The 17807-nt window shown below is 38.0% G+C and overlaps 1 protein-coding gene across 1 annotated transcript; it reads left to right on the forward strand.

Moving 5' to 3' along the window:
- The first annotated feature begins 4839 nt into the window (after nt 1-4839).
- LOC105043917 (uncharacterized) lies at nt 4840-5856 on the forward strand. Its single transcript, XM_010921645.3, has one exon. It carries the CDS (start codon nt 4925-4927, stop codon nt 5564-5566), a length of 642 nt encoding a protein of 213 aa, XP_010919947.1. The 5' UTR covers nt 4840-4924; the 3' UTR covers nt 5567-5856.
- Nucleotides 5857-17807: the final 11951 nt, after the last annotated feature.

A 17807-nucleotide genomic window follows, 5' to 3' on the forward strand; every position in this document is an offset into this window, starting at 1 on the left:
GGTGAAGTCGACAAAGGATGCTGGCTTCAAGATGAACCGGGTCCAAAGGAACCGATTCTCACATGTGACCTTGGAGGAATTTTCATCGAAGATGCAAGGGGTGGAGACAAAGACAAGAAAGGCATTCATGGCATATAATGTAGCTCATTTCCTATAAATTTTTTTTTAAAAAAAGAAATTAATTGAGTTATCAACAAATATTTTAATTTTTTTAAAAAATAAGAAAGATTTAAAAATAGTTAAAGATAAAAATAGTAAAAAATAATGAATCTAAAAAAAGTTTCGTGGAATCATCATCGGATCTTCATAAGATTTATCCAATAGCTTAAAATATGCTGCATATAAAATATATTTTTTAATTATTTTAATTTTTTTTAAAATGTATATGGAACAGATATAATGATATCGATAAATAAAATTAAATATTATTTAAAAAAATCACATTTCATATATTGCATGTGGTTACGTGCTAGTTTATATTTAATGTCAAAGTTTAAGAAACCCTCATGCTCATATGTTACCCTGCTAACCCTACTCAGTAAGAGGCGTTTCATGGTATTATTGTATAGAGACATTTTTTTCCCAGCGATCGTTGTGAAAGAATTATTTAAACCAATGCAGTTAACATGGAACCAAAATGTCTTTCCAAGACTAAACCTGATGCATAGGGCCTACCATGATGAAAATTAATCATACGTACGGCATTAAAAAAGAAAATGTTCATATAGGATGCCGTTGGAATCTGACTATTCTAACCACCCATAAGAGAATCCTTATGGGCCGTTGAGACTGAGACTCCGGGATAAATAAATACCAGCGGGAGCATAAGAGAATCCTTATCAGGTCAAACCATAGACCAAAAACCAAATACCAGGGGGTAAATAAGAGAATCCTTCTCAGGTCAAACTGCAAACCAAAAACTAACGAAAACGATAGTGAGAAGGAATTAAAAAAACCAACACCATCCTTTTATAATCATCATCTCTTGTCTGCACCATCTCATCAGTCTAAACATTAACCATATAAATTTCATGCTCTTTTAATAGCCTTAGCCAGTGCAAACTCATACAAGGGTATGTCTGATTGTTGGGAGTTGGCCTATGGAATAAGAATGCAAATAAGTGACTCTTCTTTCAGTCTTTTCGTTGATGAGAGCCCAATTTAATATCCCAATCCCTCAAAATCTAGTTGTGGCTCTCTCCTATTATTCGAATCCCATTCCTATTCCTATTATGATACGAATCACAGACCAAACACATGAGTGAATGTGGTCATTCCTATTATATTTCAATCTATTTCGATTTCAATTTTGGTCATGAACCAAGTGTGCCTTAAATTAAATCATCAATGTGGATGCTAGGGTGTCAACAAGATGGAAATAAATCACATCCTTGTCATCAGTGGACCTAAAATTGTCGGCCTATTGGATCATATGCTTTCCATGTGCACTAACTAACAAGCGTCCCCTGGGTGTGCCGCGCCAACCCAGCTTAGATAAAATAATGCAGGAATGGAGGATCGAATGTGGACTAAATAATAGACCATGCTTTGGCAAATCAGGAACTATCATGTTGTTATTATCTGGAAGTTGGGCCCTCTCATGATGGGAAGACATTTGTCTATACTATAACTAAATTGGATGCAGCAACCGGGTCCAATTGTAATTAAAATTCAGTTGGAAGGATTCCTCACCAACCAATGGCATGTTTGGATGTTCCAATGATTGACATATTGCAGGATGTCTCGCTGTCATTTTCTAGAATTTCTTTGTTACAGCATGAAACATTAGTGAACATTAACATATTTATCAATGTATCTCAATTAACTACCGAGAGCAAGAATTTGGAATATGAAAGAAATGTCAAATAACGCAAGCAACCCCTTTTTGAAGGGTGTATAAAGGTCTTTCTGGGTGACTAAGAAAAATAAAAGATTAACCAGTAACCACGAGACCTGGGCACAATAAAAGGAAGTTTCCGGTTAGAGTCAGACTTAGAGGGTCCCAAGGAAGTCTAGTGGATGTATGAACTATGAACTGCCAGTTGGACAGCAATAAAAGCAAAGAATTACCACACACAACGTTTCACAGAAAAAAATTACAGGCAAAAGAATAGAATGTAATCGATTCTGGCTTGATGTATTCTTATCGGAAGAAAGGGATATCTTGATAATAGAACACACGGATATGAGAAATCCGTTGGAGAATAGCAAATCTGGAGATTTTATAGTTCCTTTCTTGGGAAGGAAAGAAATCTTTAATGGACTTCATTAAATATCAAGGCAAATCGTTAACGTAGTAGACAAGACAAAAACAAATTAACTAGAGTTTAGTTTTAACTTCAAGGAACATCTGCAATCTACATGGCACCATCTATTATACAAGGCAGGTCTACGTGGCTGCACATTTGCACCAAGATGTGAAATCAAGATCATTCTAAAACCTAGACATGCTTATCATTTTAGTGATTACATTTTGATTATCTCTAGCTAAATGTTCAAAAAAGACTAGTACGGAGGGCGGGCACGTCCATCAAACATCGAGTATACTCAATAATTTGTAACAATGAAAATTCATAACAGAACAATTTCCAACTATTTCATAGTTGTGGAATTGTAGCCATTGATCAGATGCACGTTTCTGTTGGATCAGTCGTAGACATTTGCAATACCGAGCATTAACCTAAAAACCTAATGTCACAATCACAAATTCAAATCGTATTCACTTGATTAATGCATAATTCAAACCCTAGAGACCATGATAAAGCTTCTCCAATTAGTCTTCTAAGTTGACATTTAAAATCACTACATGGATGGGCATGGAACTAGTCCAAATTTGACATGGAATAGTAGGCGATGGCAGTAATCGTTTTGAACATAGAAGTAATCAAAAGTCTGAAATTACTAAGAGCAATAGTCTATAGTCTAAAGGCACTCCAATCTCATAGTCCACCAGCTAGGCCCCGTATGCCTCAATTGATTGAAGGATACACAATTTCCTAGGATCATAAATTTTGACCCTTGCAATAGATATGTGCAACCTAGTTTTAGCTTAGATTTGTTAGCAAATATTTTCTAGTAGTTAATGGTTTATTGCATATATGAATGCTTGCAAATGTATTTTGTTGTATTTTGATACACCAATTATACAATAATAATAATTTTGATCACTCAAAACTTATAATGTAATGTATAATCATTATTTATATGTAAGAGTTTTGACAATCGAAATCTACAAATAGACGGGCACATAAATCTATAAAGAATCATGAATATCCATTACGATCTTCATTTATCTATGTAATATTCTCCTATAACGTATGTAATTAAAAAAAAAAATAACATATAGGAGCCTTGTAAAGCATTCAATTTACAAATTTGTGACTAAATAAAAAAAAAATGGTCTTAGAGTAATGCATGACTTTCTTGTTTCTTTCTTTTTGTTTGTTTATGTACAAGCAATGAGCTTTATGGTCCTCTTGCCGAGTCATTGACAGACTTTTAAAATATTATCAGTCCTCATGATTTCTTATTTTAAGGGTTGGATGAGCTCTAACATATAGAGAAAAGTTAAATAATTTATTGAATTCAATTAAAATTCTCAATGAAGGCAATAGATATACAAAATCATCCTAAAACTTCATAAATAATTCAATCAACATAACATCTTCAGCACAACACTAAAAGCCAATGTTATTCATGAAATCTTTTTGCACAACCGCAATACTGAATGTTCGAAGGATATCCATGGAGAATATTTGGTTTCAAAAGAGAGAGGTGTGCATTAAATGTCAAGTAAACACCAAGAAAACAAAGATACAAATATATAAATTATAAGCACAGGAAAGCATAGGTAACAAACAACTACGCATGGCTTCAAGAAAACAAAGATAGAAATGTATAAATTATAAGCACAGGAAAGCATGGGTAACAAACAACTACGCATAGCTTCAAAAAATAACAAACAGGTACACATGATGAATTTCTGAAAATCATAATCCTAACAAAAAAAATTCTGAAAATCATAAGTAGTAGTTCCTTTATAGCATGATTAGAGCCTAGAAATATTTCTGTCCGTTGAAATTTTCTATGGATGAGTAACTTAACCAATTAGGCAACCTCGAGCTATGAAGCATACCTACAGCTTATTTACCAGGCTCGTTGCAAGCTCAAGGCTCCGTCCTCGCCAGCTACAGCGAACAGCAAAAGGAAACCAGAAAGAGTAACACCTCTCTTCCTTCGCTGCGGGCCCATCTTGCTTCGGTTAAAAGAGGCGGGTGTCCGCTTGGGTCACGGTGTCGACGGTCCGTCCATAATCTCGTTCAAGTGCAAAGAATGTTCGGCGGTCCTCGAATAAAGCGCGACCACCCGCACCCCTCGGTCGATCGTCGGTCACATCGAGCCAGACAATCGGTCCAGTCCCATCAGACGGACACGAAAGCCCGGATGGGGAAACGTGTGGTCAGTGATCGCCAGCCCAAACGTGACATGACCTGCCCGCCTTCCGCCCCCAGCCTTATATTCTATAGACCAAGTTGAGTACCTGGGGCCGAACAGCGTACACGACCGTCAAGAAAACAGATTACACGAAATCTCAGGCGTCCGATCTTGATAAGACGGCCTCCACTGTCAATCGTGCCCACGTCAAACCGATGGCCAGAGATTAAATAAGGGTATTTCGATAAATAAGGCCAAACCCGGTGGCGTTTGCAGTGGCCCAGAGCCGCCGGTCCGGCTCCCTTAACCGACGTCACCTGAGCCCACGGTTAATTTTTAACTCCGTCACCGGCCATCTCTATATATAGCCGTTTCGAGTCCCAACAACCAAACCTTGGTGTTCTCTATTACCTTTCCTTAAAGAGCCTTATTCGGGGGAGAGGGGAGGAGGGAGCGGACGGAGGCGGAGAGAGGAGATCTGCGATTGTCGATGGAGGAGGTTGCTCTATGGGAGGAGGAGGAGGAGGGATGGAAATGCCGGAAGCATCCGTCGCAACCCCGTTACGGCGTGTGCCCCGTCTGCCTCCGGGACCGGCTCCTGCTCCTCTGCCCGGACTGCGCTAACGTGCGCCCCTGCGGGTGCTTTCCCCCGTCGTCATCCTCGTCGTCAGCGTCCTCGTTCTCCTCCCTCTCTGCCGATTTCGCGAGATCCGGCGGCGGCGTTGCCGGGATCGGGGCCGTGGGACGGGTGGCGCACCTCATCGAGAGCGAGCCGGCCTTTCGCCGGTCCAGATCCGTGGGGTTCCAGCTCCTGCGATCGAGATCGGTCGCCACCAGGGGCGGCGAGACCGGCAACGGCGCGCGTCCGCGGGCGCGTGGGAGGTGGGGTCGGGCGGCGTTCTGGCTGTTCTCGAGGAGGAAAGAGGAGCGGAGGGAGGAGTCGAGGAGCGCGGCGCCGGTGAAGCTATCGAGATCGGCATCGGTCGGTGTGGTGGCTTACCCTGATTCTGGCGGCGGCGGCGGGGGGAGGTCGAAAGGGTGGGGGTGGCATTTTCCAAGCCCAATGAAGGCTTTCCGGTACCGGAAGTCGACGAAGGTCGTTCAGCAGCGATCGCCGCTCTGCCGGGGCTGAAAAGCGCGTCGGCTATAAAGGTAGATAGGAGGCTGAGAAGAAAGGGAAAAATATATATTTTCTTATAATTTTATCTGGTATTTTTGCGTTGTATATATTTGCTAAACCTGATCCAAAAATTTTGGTGGGTAATCTGAAAAATTTTGGTTCAGTTGCATTTTAAAACTTCCTTGTTACCATTTGGAAACTGGGGTGAAAATCACTGTTTCTCGACCTATCCGTCTGATTTGGGCAATCGTCAACCGTCATATGTTGATCAGATGGTGATCAGTAGATTTTTGTTTTCTGTTTGTTACGGTGGTACATGGATGTTGGTAGCAATTATTGTGGGGTCGCGTCATTAAATCTGGACCATAGGATACGAAAGCGATGTGGGAAAAGTTGAGGTGGCGCCGCAGGGAGGGGCATGGACGCTTCGATCGTCTCACGTGCTGGTGCGTCCGTCGTACACGTGATGGTGTCGTTTTCCTCTTTGGTCGTGCCCTCGTATTAAATGATGCCGCTGGGACCTTCATGGCTCTACCAGCTAAAGAAGTCCCAGTACTCGATCTGAATAATCACGATAAGGCCACGCGTCCTCATGTGGGTGTTGGTGCTGTTGTGACATTAACTCTCACGCTATAATAGTGACGAAGTTTCTGATGTTTTGATCACCGAGCCTAATATGGTTTCCATAAAAAAAATTAAAAAATTAAAAGGTAAAGAAATTAATATTCATTTTATATTTATACTCGATCATGCGCTGAGATGTCCGCCCCTTTGCCCATGTGTTTTTCAAGTTATTCAAGAGGAGGTGCACCTAGCCCCTTTGGCCATGCATCTTTTAAGTTATTCTAGAAGAGAGTACACATTGCACCTGTTAGATAGATTATAGAGGATGTAAGTACAACATATTTAGTTGAAAATCGAGAGAATAAAATTTTTAAATAAAAATAATTAACTTTTATTCTAATTTTTAATTGAAAAAAATTTATTTTTATTTTAATTTTAAAAAAAATAAAAATATTTTGACTCTTCAAAATTTAATCTATATTTTTCATTACTCTGATTCTCATTTCAATCAATTTTAATTTTAATATTAATTTTAATATAAATTAAATATATTTTTTATTGATAAATTTGAAATATGAGGATCCATATGCCACGCCCACCCCCATTGTTAGAAAGCAGCATGCATGCTATAATATGGGGCATAACCATGCCATGGTTTGCAAAAGAAGCAAATCTTCATGCTACATGGCACGAAGATATTGGTGGAAATCACAGCTCGTTAAGGTACAGTGTGGCGAGCCAATTGCTGCGTGACATGTGGGGATGGAGCGTTATCGGTAATTCCCAACACAGAACGTTAATTCGACGATTTGATGATCATTTTAAAGTTGTATCATAACCGTTGACATTTGTTCTCGTGACCAGTCACTGAAGATGGAAACAAAACGCAGTGAAAGGTGAGAGTGGAAGCTTTATGATACCTGACATTGTTGTCGACGGAGGCTTTTCAAGTGTGGTGGGCCCGCACGCGACACATATCCATGATGTCGGTCCCACATGACGCGAACAAATGCAGAAAGCTAGTGGGCGTCATCAGTCATGGGGCCCGCATAGGCATAAAGCTAGTCTTGTTCTATATGTAACCTACCCGAAATTGAACCCATTGCGTCAAATTTTTGCAATCTGGGCCCGATCCTTGCTGTGCAGACTTTACCGAGTTCTGGATATAGGAAATGGTCTGATACGTCCATTCCGGTTTTCGTGGGTTGTGGCTTTTAACTTTCTCTTGGCATTGTGAGAGGATCTATAAAACGGATACCAGATGGTTTGAAAAAAGTTGGATGGATGCTTAAGATCGTTTCTGCTACATGTTAATTTCCATCATCTAATCCTTCTAGTGAAAGGACCTACGGACCGCTGTATTTTTTTAGAGCGTTCCACCGATCAGCTGTAGTAGGACCATGTAAATAGTGCAGCCTGTTCTGAGTTCTGTCATGCTCTGTTCAGTTTAACTGTTGGGACGTGGATAGACTGTAGAGGGTGATTAGATTGAAGGACAAGAACACTTGTTGTCGAAGATGTTCAATAACACCGTTATCAGTCTGTTTCTCAAAAAGCTCTTTTTTAGGCAACCGTTCGAGATTTTCCCTTTTGTATGACTAAAGTGACCATGCTTGATAATTTATATTTTTTAAAAAATTATTTTGTGGATGGTTCGTAAAGTTTCATCGGAGCTACCAGCTATATGGATGTTTTAAGAATGCTCAGGATATTCAATCCTAGACTTTTATAATAGACTAAATATTGAGCTTTCAAGGTGCTGTCGACGCGGTTGCCTTGTGGAATATGAAAATTTCATCTTTATCTTTTGCCCCTTTTCCACTGAATTTTGGAGTGCTTTCCCTGATTCACTTGATGTCACAGCCCCTAAGGAAGATCTATGGGGTATCTGCATAAAGTGAAGAAAATCTCAATACCCACCAAGGATTTGCATGAAATGGCCTACATGCTGATCGCAGCAGTTATATGGACTCACTAGCATGTAAAATGATTGAATTTTTTTTAATTGAAGCACCTCTATGATAGCCTCTATTCATAAGATTATGAATCTTTTGAATGACTGGTCTATCCTATGTGACCAAAAATAGTTTTGTGCTTTTGAAAAGATGTGGGCCAAATTAAAATCCCTTCTCTTTGTTGTTAATAGCACCATCGGTAGAAGCACTAGACCATCTGGACTGAACTGATGGAACCGACTATTTTATTTTTCTCTTTTTTTGGGTTTCTTGTTGTGACATTTAATAAGTATCTAGTGTTTAATATCTTCTCTTTTTGACCTTCTCATTCCGTAAAATCTTCGTATTTTCTTCTATGATTGCTATTCTTTCTAATAAATTGGTGGCAATGATATGTTCCCATTGCCTCCTTTTCCTTAAAAATAAAAGATTGAAACAGTAATCTTTCTCTGGAAGATTCATGGGACAACTAACATATAGTGCAATAAATCATGAAAAATGCAAGGTAGCATGTATTTTGTCATTGGGTTATGGAATAAACAGCACAGTCCAACAGATTTTGACTACGAAACTCTCTTTCTTAAATCCATAATAGAAATGCAAATATTCCTAAAATTTGATGTTTTTGTTCTTTTTTTTTTTGCATCTTTCTCTTCTGTTAGTAAAATAATATTTATGCTGCTATGTTTACCCAATAATTTCCAAAAATGAGTGCAAACCTGGCCTTTTGGTGTCACAGATGGTGGTTAGGTAGTTTACTAGAGGTCAAATGCCAAGTTTTTACCCTTGAAGGTTTAGAAAAACTAAAAGTTGATTTATGCTAATACGAGAGATGTCTTAATGTTATTTATGCTAATGTATTATCAATACAAGATAAAAAAATAGTTTTTAATATTTAGTCAAATTTAATTCAATCAATTATCTCTAAAACCATAATGTTTAAAGACCATACAAACATTATGAGATCGCCTTTCTTGATTTAGATTATGATTTTTATAATTATTCCCTATATTTTTTATGATAAACTAGATAAAAATCTCTATTTTATGTTTCAAATTAAAAGCAGCTCCCCACTTGAGTTTAAATTAAAAGTAGCTCTCCATTCCAAATATAAATTAAAAGCAACTCCTTATTGCTAGCTGAAATGACCATTATACCTTTATATCCTCATATGGTTATATAATAAGGTAGTATTATTTTATAATAATGCAGTATTGATTTATAATAAGACAGTACTGTTTTCTAATATTGTAATGTTGTTTTATAATACGTAACACAGTACTGATTTATAATAAGACAGTACTATTTTTTAATATCGCAGTATTGTTTTATAATACGGCAATACTGTTTTATAATAAGACAGTACTGTTTTATAATAGTATTATATTACAATAAGATAATACTGTTTTATAATAAGGCAGTACTGTATTATAATAAGAAAGTACTATTTTGTAATACCCTTACATCATAATAAGACAGCATTATTTTACAATAAGATAATATTATTTTACAATAAGGCAGTATTGTTTTCTAATATCGCAATGTTGTTTTAGTGTTGGTTTATAACTACAGGGATAATTTGATCATTTATGTTAATTGGGGAGCTACTTTTAAGTGAAACTCAACAGGAGAGCTATTTTTAAGTTTAAACTCAAACATGGAGTTTTCACTAGTTTACCCTATTTTTTAATATGGCGAAGCATTTAGGAGCGATTTTATGGATAGATCATTTAGCAGCTACCTTCGTGACATTTTATTTTTTTGATTCCATTGAATGTATACACATCAGAAAAGAACAGACATCCTAACCAACCATTAGGTATGATTGATTAAGAAATTTTAATTTTAACTGACACCTAATCAGTTAATCTTGCTTTTTTCTTTTTTTGAGAAGTCATCCCCTCGCCTGCTATGCCACCTCTCCTCTCGCCATCTACTTTCCTACCCTGACCCTCTCCCCCCACCACCCACCTCCCCCCATTACCCCTCTCTTGTGTAAATCAGCTCCATCGCACCACCTCCTTCTCTCGTTGACCCTTCCTCTCACCTGTCATCCATCTCCCCCCATGCCGTCCACCTCCCCACACTAGCAACCCGCTCCATAGCGCCACTCTCTCTTCTCGCCAATCCTTCCCTTACCCATCGCCTCTCCCCATGCCATCCACCTCTCATGCCATCCACCTCCCCGTGCCAGCCATCGGCTCCATTGTGCCACCCCCCAATCCCCCATCGACCCTTCCCTTGCTCGTTGCCTCTCCTTGCACTAGCCCTTTATGTCCACCTCCTCCTGTGTTGGCCCTTTCCTCTCACTATCCCACCCCCTGCCTCTCCATGTGCTATCTACGGCCCTATGTTGGCCCCCTTTTTTTGTACACCAGCTGCATCCCGTCGTCCTTCTATGCACTAATGGAGAAACACTAGCTCCATCTTTAAGGAGGAACAGAGAATTGGAGAAGAAAAAGATTTTTAAAAATACCTCAATTTCAAATTTTACTACATTAGCCATCGTCTTTCACTATATATTAACCTTGGATGTTCAAAAAATTACATGCACCAACCCTGATCATAAACAAACCATGCAAAGCAACCGATTGAGAATTTCGAGCATTCTTTATAGCAACTTTGTTTTTAATCAGAAATGATATTTCTACCCTCTTGGAGCACTGTAACTAGATTTGATCATGGGCCGAGCTTGGATCCAAAAAATGTTAAATTTTACATAAATCCGATCCAAAGTCCAAACAAAAATAAATAGAATTTATTGAGGCCCGCCCCATAATCAACTCTAACTATAACTGTGCTACAAATAATTTGATGAGCATTTTTGTAACTGTAGATTAGTAAAAATTACATTTTTGATACTTAAATGTGCTTTAACGGGACTAAATTTACTCAAAATGAGATGGATCAAATTATTTTGTTTGGTTGAAGAGGAATAAATACGTAAACTAATGACTTTATTCATATTAACATTATGTGGGAACCAAAAGTGGACCTTGAGGATGCAACCCTTTGTTGGAAGGTGTCACTGCACTAACCAAGAGACCAGTGTAATCTCGTTATTTTTTTAATCTTTGTACTAATACAAGCCGATAAGTTTGTCGAACCACTGCAATAGTAGCTTGGGTTATCATCTATTAATATCCGACATATGAAATAAATTTGAATTGTTGCATTCTTCTATTTTCTCTCTTGCTAGAGGGGAGGGTAAGTCTCAATGTCGTGCAAAACTACAACCATGAGAAACAACAACATGAATCAAGAACTCAAGGGAATGAGGAAGGAGATGATCGCTGGCAAAAAAGTGAAGAGCCTGATGAGGGGCAGCAAGCCAGTCAGTTGGCTGGTTGCCTTCTCTCAAGTTATGAGAAGCATGGAAGATAGGTTGGTGCAGATATGTTGAAGCAAGAGGTAGCCATCTGAATCCTGTTAAAGTGCCTTGTTGATCCCTAGAACTTGAGTTAACGAGTCGATCACCTTCCAACAATTATTTGTCCATGTCTCACTCCAAGCGAGCAGTGCCAAAGCCCTCCCAAGCTGCTCTCAATTAGGCTCGCGAAACTGAACTTTTGGGTGAAGGTGAACCTTTGGCAAATCGAAATTTGCAAGTGATGACAGCCGGATATAACCTAGTACCTCAAATCCATGGCCTCAGTCGCCATTAGTGAAGCATGAATATACTCAGAAGACAGGCGAACAACATCGGCAACAATGGTAGAAGCATTGTATACTTGGAGTTGAAAGATGCGAAGATTCCTAGCATTCTAAAGATACCAGCCAATATAACATTTTTTTTTTTTTGATGATAATGGAGGCTAAGAAATAGCCACCAGTCTTTTAGCCAACATAACAAATTACACGACGAATTTGAGCTGTTCTACTTGCTATCGGCAACGAACTCCAAAAATATCATCAGCAGATGCAAATGCTAGGGGCCTATCGATGTGCAAAGGAACAAGGTTCCAAACCTAACTGGCAGTTAGCAATGATGCGATCGCATCATCGATGAGTTCGAAACAAAAATCACAATTAATCTCAAGAATTTGAAAGATCGCAGTTTTTAAAGATTTTCACTAGCACTAAAATAATAAAAAAATGTATGTGCGGTTGTAGATGGAGTAGTTGACAAATGAATTGAAAAATTTTGAGTATAAACCCGTTACAACTGACTAGAGCAACTCATATTATGGATAAAAATTCATATTTTTTTAGGATATTTTTCTCTGTTTCTCATCCATCTACCAGGACATTAAGGGGTGTTAGTTGAGAGGAATGGGGTCTGGAATCGGAATCAAAATAGGTGACTCCATTCCAACCGTTTGGTTGGAAGGAGTCTCATTCCGATTTCGATTCCAGAATGGAATGGGAATAGATCAATCTATATAGAACTCAATCCCTACTCTCCTTTATGGATTTAATTTTTTATTTTAATTCCGATTCCGATTTCGATTTTGGTCACAAACTAAATGCTTTGAGGGATTTGGCCATTTCGATTTGATTCCAAACCATTCCATTTTCATTCTCATTTTGGTTCTGGTTACGAACCAAATGCCCGATAAGATCCTTTAGAATTTAAATGTACAGAAAAGTAGACAGTGGACAGTGGATCAAAGAGAAAATGATCCAAACTTTTAAAGGCAGGCGAATGGGCCACAGTTTTATATCATCTGTAAGCTGTCCATAGGGCGAAAGTGAAAATTTTGAATGTCCTTAGCCGGTAGGCAGCCCATTTGGATCTCCATTAAAGAATGAATCTTCATGAATCTACTATATGGATTTTAATAAAACTAAAAAGGAACAAATAAGCATATGGTCCATAGAGGGGGAACTACACAAGGGTGTCAGAGCATTCTAGCATATCAAAGGCCAACATATACCATAATTCTGACGGATATAATTCAAAAAAAGCAACTAATCACGAGGGTGTTTGGTTCGCAATCGGAATCAGAATGAGAATGAAAATTGGAATGGCTTGAATCGGAATCGAAATGATCAAATCTCTTGAAACGTTTGGTTCATGATCGGAATCAGAATCGGAATTGGAATTGGAATGAAAAATTGAATCCATAGAGAAGAGTAGGGATTGAGTTTTATATAAATTGAGCCATTTCTATTCCATCCCGAAATCGAAATCGAAATCGGACTCCTTCCAACCAAACGGTTGGAATGGGAGTCATCCATTCTGATATCGATTCCGGACCCTCACTCTTTCCAACCAAATACCCCCGTAATGTAATCTGTATTCTTTTTCCTTTTTGTTGCACATGGTATGCAAGTTCTAGAATTTCATGTTATGCAAGATTAGTACCAGTATTGGTCAGCAAAGAAGAGCATAGGAAGGTTGGGGAGAGAAAAGTAGAGTTCGGATGGTGGATACAAGCGCTTTTTTTCTTTCCGGCAAGAGTAGCAGTCCTGGAGAGGAATAAGCTAGAGGACCGTGCAGTGACCTCATGGCTACTTGTGTGAATATTATTGAAGATCCTGCTGTTGCTCTCTTTTCAAATTGTCCAAAGTGTCTTAATTCCTCCACCTTCCATTCAAGAAAAAAAAAAAAAAAAAGCCAAAACAAATTGTACAAAGCGTGGTGAAGATCAGTTGTCACTAGAATAAAATCTACTCAAAGCTGACGGGTCATTCGGGTCTAGTATTTTTAAAAAGAAGTACAGTTGACGAAGAGGTGCTTATGTGTCTCAGGCGTAAGATTGCATCGGCCATCCCCTTTTATTTTAGCAAGATTATCCCAGTCAATGCTTCAATGTTGTAAGAACAATTAGATGAGATGGGATAAAACCTTTCGGAAAGGAAGGGAAAAAAAAATATGCCCTTCGTTCCCTTTCTTTTTTTTTTTTCTTTTCCTCTGTTAGCTAACGGCCGTCTGTTTCTTTTCTTTTTCTTTCTTTCTTTTTTTGTACTTTATTTCTGTTTTTCTTAATGTTATAATTTGCTTCTCTGAATTACAGTAAGGAACAATTTTGTAAGTTTTCACCTCCGTCTTTTATCTCGAGAAAAAGTGAGAGAATTCATGCAGCTTTTTTTTTTTTTTTGAGTACATAAACATCACTATATTTTAATTTATCTTACAGTCTCATAATTGTTCCAAGATCAGCTTAATTTCTCCATAACAGATTTACAAAATTATAGAGTACCACCTGCAAATTTTATTTTGGTGTCTCGCAATTTCTGGATCAAAATTTCTGTTTCTGCCTCCAAGAGAGAACCATCTGGCACCAAGACAAAAAGGAGAGAGGAATTGGATCTCCATGGCAAAGACCTCCATTCAAATGAATTCGCTTTTGCTGAGTTCCATTAAGAAGGATTATTGATTTCCAGGATACAAGAATTTAAATCGATCCATCTATTCCACTTGATTCCAATTCCTTGGGCTTCTAACAACTGAAGGAGAAAGGATCAGCTGTCACCATCATATTCTTCTCATGAAGTCTAACGTATAGTTCCTTCTTCCTTCAAAATCTCGCGATGATGTATGATTTCAGTACCATAGGCAATACATAATCATTTTTTTTACCTGAGAAAACGGAGAAGAATGGATCACCAATTTATTCAGAATAAGTAGCCGAATGTACAGTGTTTAGCATAAGAAAACGATACAAGAGGAATATAAAGTGTGAAAAAAGAATGTGCAACGACTACAAATAAAAGGGAACAGATCCTGCTGAAGGTTTGAACCAAAAATGAGACCCAGAAGAAGAAATAGAGTAGACAGAATGCAGCAGTTAGAGATATTGTTAAGCTCATAGTGCTGCCAATTTCTCCATCATCGTCTCACATATAAGCCGAAGGCACGTAGAAGCGTCCAAAAAGAAATCCAAAAGTCAGTGATTAGTGTAGCATCGGAGCACAGAAGAAGAAAAAATTCTGTTAGAGCCTCCAACATGTAACGGTTGGATTTGTGTCTAGAAGTCAATTGTTGGCTGACATATTATGTATTTCCAGAACCTAAATTTGTACTTGTAATATTTCATTATAAATAAAGATTTTTTTTTTCAATCATACTTATGTGTCCATGATTTGTCCTAAAAATTAATAAAGATAATTTTTATATATTTTAAAGAGTTAAGAATTTGAGATATATATTAATTAGTGTTAATTTCTAAGTGCTTCCGATTAAGGATATCATAGAGGACAGTGATCAATCTATTTGAGATCGGTGCACGGTTATCTCCCTTGTGGGCAGATGAATCTTGGATTTGCAGTGTAGAGACACTGGGATGAAGGTGCAGGTGGTTGTTAGAGAACAATTTGCACGGAGCATGATCAATACGAGAACCACATGGATGTCTACTTACTCGTCAGTGGTCTTCTCGATGCTGCAGTAGTATGAGCGGTCCTTTGACCTGCGGTGATATTGGCTATTCACAGCGAGGCTACTGAGTTTGACTGCACGTTCTCTTGGTTCTTAACCATTCGGATCCTTGCTGTGTATGTTGGCTTTAGTAGGTTCAGGTTCGCTGTTTGGAGTAGGATGCACCTAGATGAAATTTATCGATTTTGATAGAAAATGAGAAGTCTTATGTGATTTGCGAGATTGAGTTCAAAAGTCTTTGGCCAAAGCAAGTATGAATACTGAAAAAAAATTTCATGAGATTCACAAATGAACTAGAGTCGAGCCAATCTTACATAAGACTGACGATGGGATTTGACGAATTCTCCATGACCTACGTCAAATCGAACTCACGATAGAAGGACTAAATCATACGATAACTGCACCTAGGGGTTCGTATTTTCATTCTACTAGGTCGCCACTACATACTGCTAGGTGTCACTGGTGGATTGTGAAACTCATCGGACGTCATCTTGATGATTGATGGCCCTCGAAGGGTAGAATTGAAAATATTCCAATCCATCAAAAAGAGTTTCGATGATACTGTGATAGAGAACACAATATATCTCACTATCAGATAGAATGGAACCTATAGGGTCACACATTAAGGGATTTAATCTCGAATTTGTCAATTAGACTTATGAAGTTCCAATTGGGTTAAGATTTATTTGAAACTCTATTAGGTTTATGAGAATCATGCTAGTATATTGTTAAACCTAATTCTTCTAAAACTTTAATTTGATCAAGTCCATAGCTTTGAACCTAGGATGGCAATGGGTAGGGTTTGGATCGGGTAGTGTATTACCCATCCCCAACCCGAACTTAATATCCTATATCCAAATCCTACCCGATACCCAATCGGATAAGAAAAGAGATACCCATCCCCATATCCAACGGGTTCGGGGATACCCGTGGGTAACCCATTTCCCCATACCCAACCCATACCCGCCCCATCCCCAACCCATACCCGTCCATTCTATACCCAAAAAAAAGTAAAATAATTTTATGCATATTATCAATCAAAAATAGAATTATCAATTCCATATAAAATATAATTTATGAGTCCAAATTTATAGAAATCAGACATAAAAATAGAATTACATTTAAACATAAAATATATAAACAACCAAAATAAATTTCTACATATTATCAATCAAAACAAAATTACCAATTCAACATAGAATATAATTTATAAGTTCAAATTTATAGAAATCAACATAGAAATAGAACTACCATTCAAAATCTAATATAACCATTAAGTTCATTATTTCTTCCATGAAAATTTAGTATAATGCTAAAAAAGTAGTGAACTTGAATACCAAACTTCCAAATAATTTCATAAAATGACTGCAACTCCATAAATCATTCAAGGCAAATAGTAGGCTCTGCAACAAGTAATTAAAAAATTAATACATAATTATCCATACCCATAGGTTCGGGTCGGGTTCGGGTTCGGGTAGAAAATAGCACTATCCATACCCTACCCATACCCGTACTATAGTTTTCGGGTTTTACCCAAATCCAAACCCAAACCCGGTCAAAACCTATTTTTCGGATTTGATCGAGTTTGGGTAGGATGTATACCCATCGATCGGATCAATTTTGCCATTCCTATTTGAACCTAACCTAAATTCATTTGGATTTAATTGGGCTCTTAATTATAAGTCCAAGAAGATTTAATTAAGTGAATTAGTTGGCATAATTATCCTAACATTATCTCTTCCATATCTTCTAATTATCTCTAAGTATGCATGTGGAATAGATGGAAGAATGGGTGGCGTAATTTTTTTTTAAAATTATTGAGCGTCATATCCTAGAGGGGCCCACCCCCTCTTATGTGTCATGGCATGAAGGAGAGAGGGTGGGATCCATACCCCGTCTATTGTGGCTGGAGATCCCTTTGTGGGGCGCCAAGAGTTGGTGATCCAACCACCTGACATGTATTCCATGGATAACTATTGTACATGTTTAAAAGAGCTAATTAATTATTTTTTATATCTGATTTTATTTAACATAAATCATATTTAAAAAATAGAGGATTCTTATGAGATAAGGATCTACCTTTCTAAGATGACAGGGTTCCTAATATGTGTCGGGGCTTATGTCTATTTAAAGAGAGGTCTCTAGGATTTCTTAGTATTAATTTTTCATCAAGAAAATCTTTCCTCTCTCCATCTCCACACCTCCTCTCTCTCATATTCATCCTTTCCATGCCCAAAGGTTGGGTATTCTATCTTCCACACGTCTAGAAGGAGTTCTGGTGACTTAAAGATCAAGGATCGAAGAGAAGAAGAAGAAGCTGCAGATCAAGGAGTTGATTTCTCAGTTAAGATCAAAAGAGTTGATCAGAGTCCTCAAGGCTAAGGTTCTTCTTGAGAAGAAGATCTTCTAC

Source organism: Elaeis guineensis, chromosome 4 (assembly GCF_000442705.2).
Source record: "Elaeis guineensis isolate ETL-2024a chromosome 4, EG11, whole genome shotgun sequence".
NCBI lineage: Eukaryota > Viridiplantae > Streptophyta > Magnoliopsida > Arecales > Arecaceae > Elaeis > Elaeis guineensis.

What these genes read in the sequence shown, in the direction of transcription:
- LOC105043917 (XM_010921645.3), top strand. Translation starts at nt 4,925, where the DNA reads ATGGAGGAGGTTGCTCTATGGGAGGAGGAGGAGGAGGGATGGAAATGC.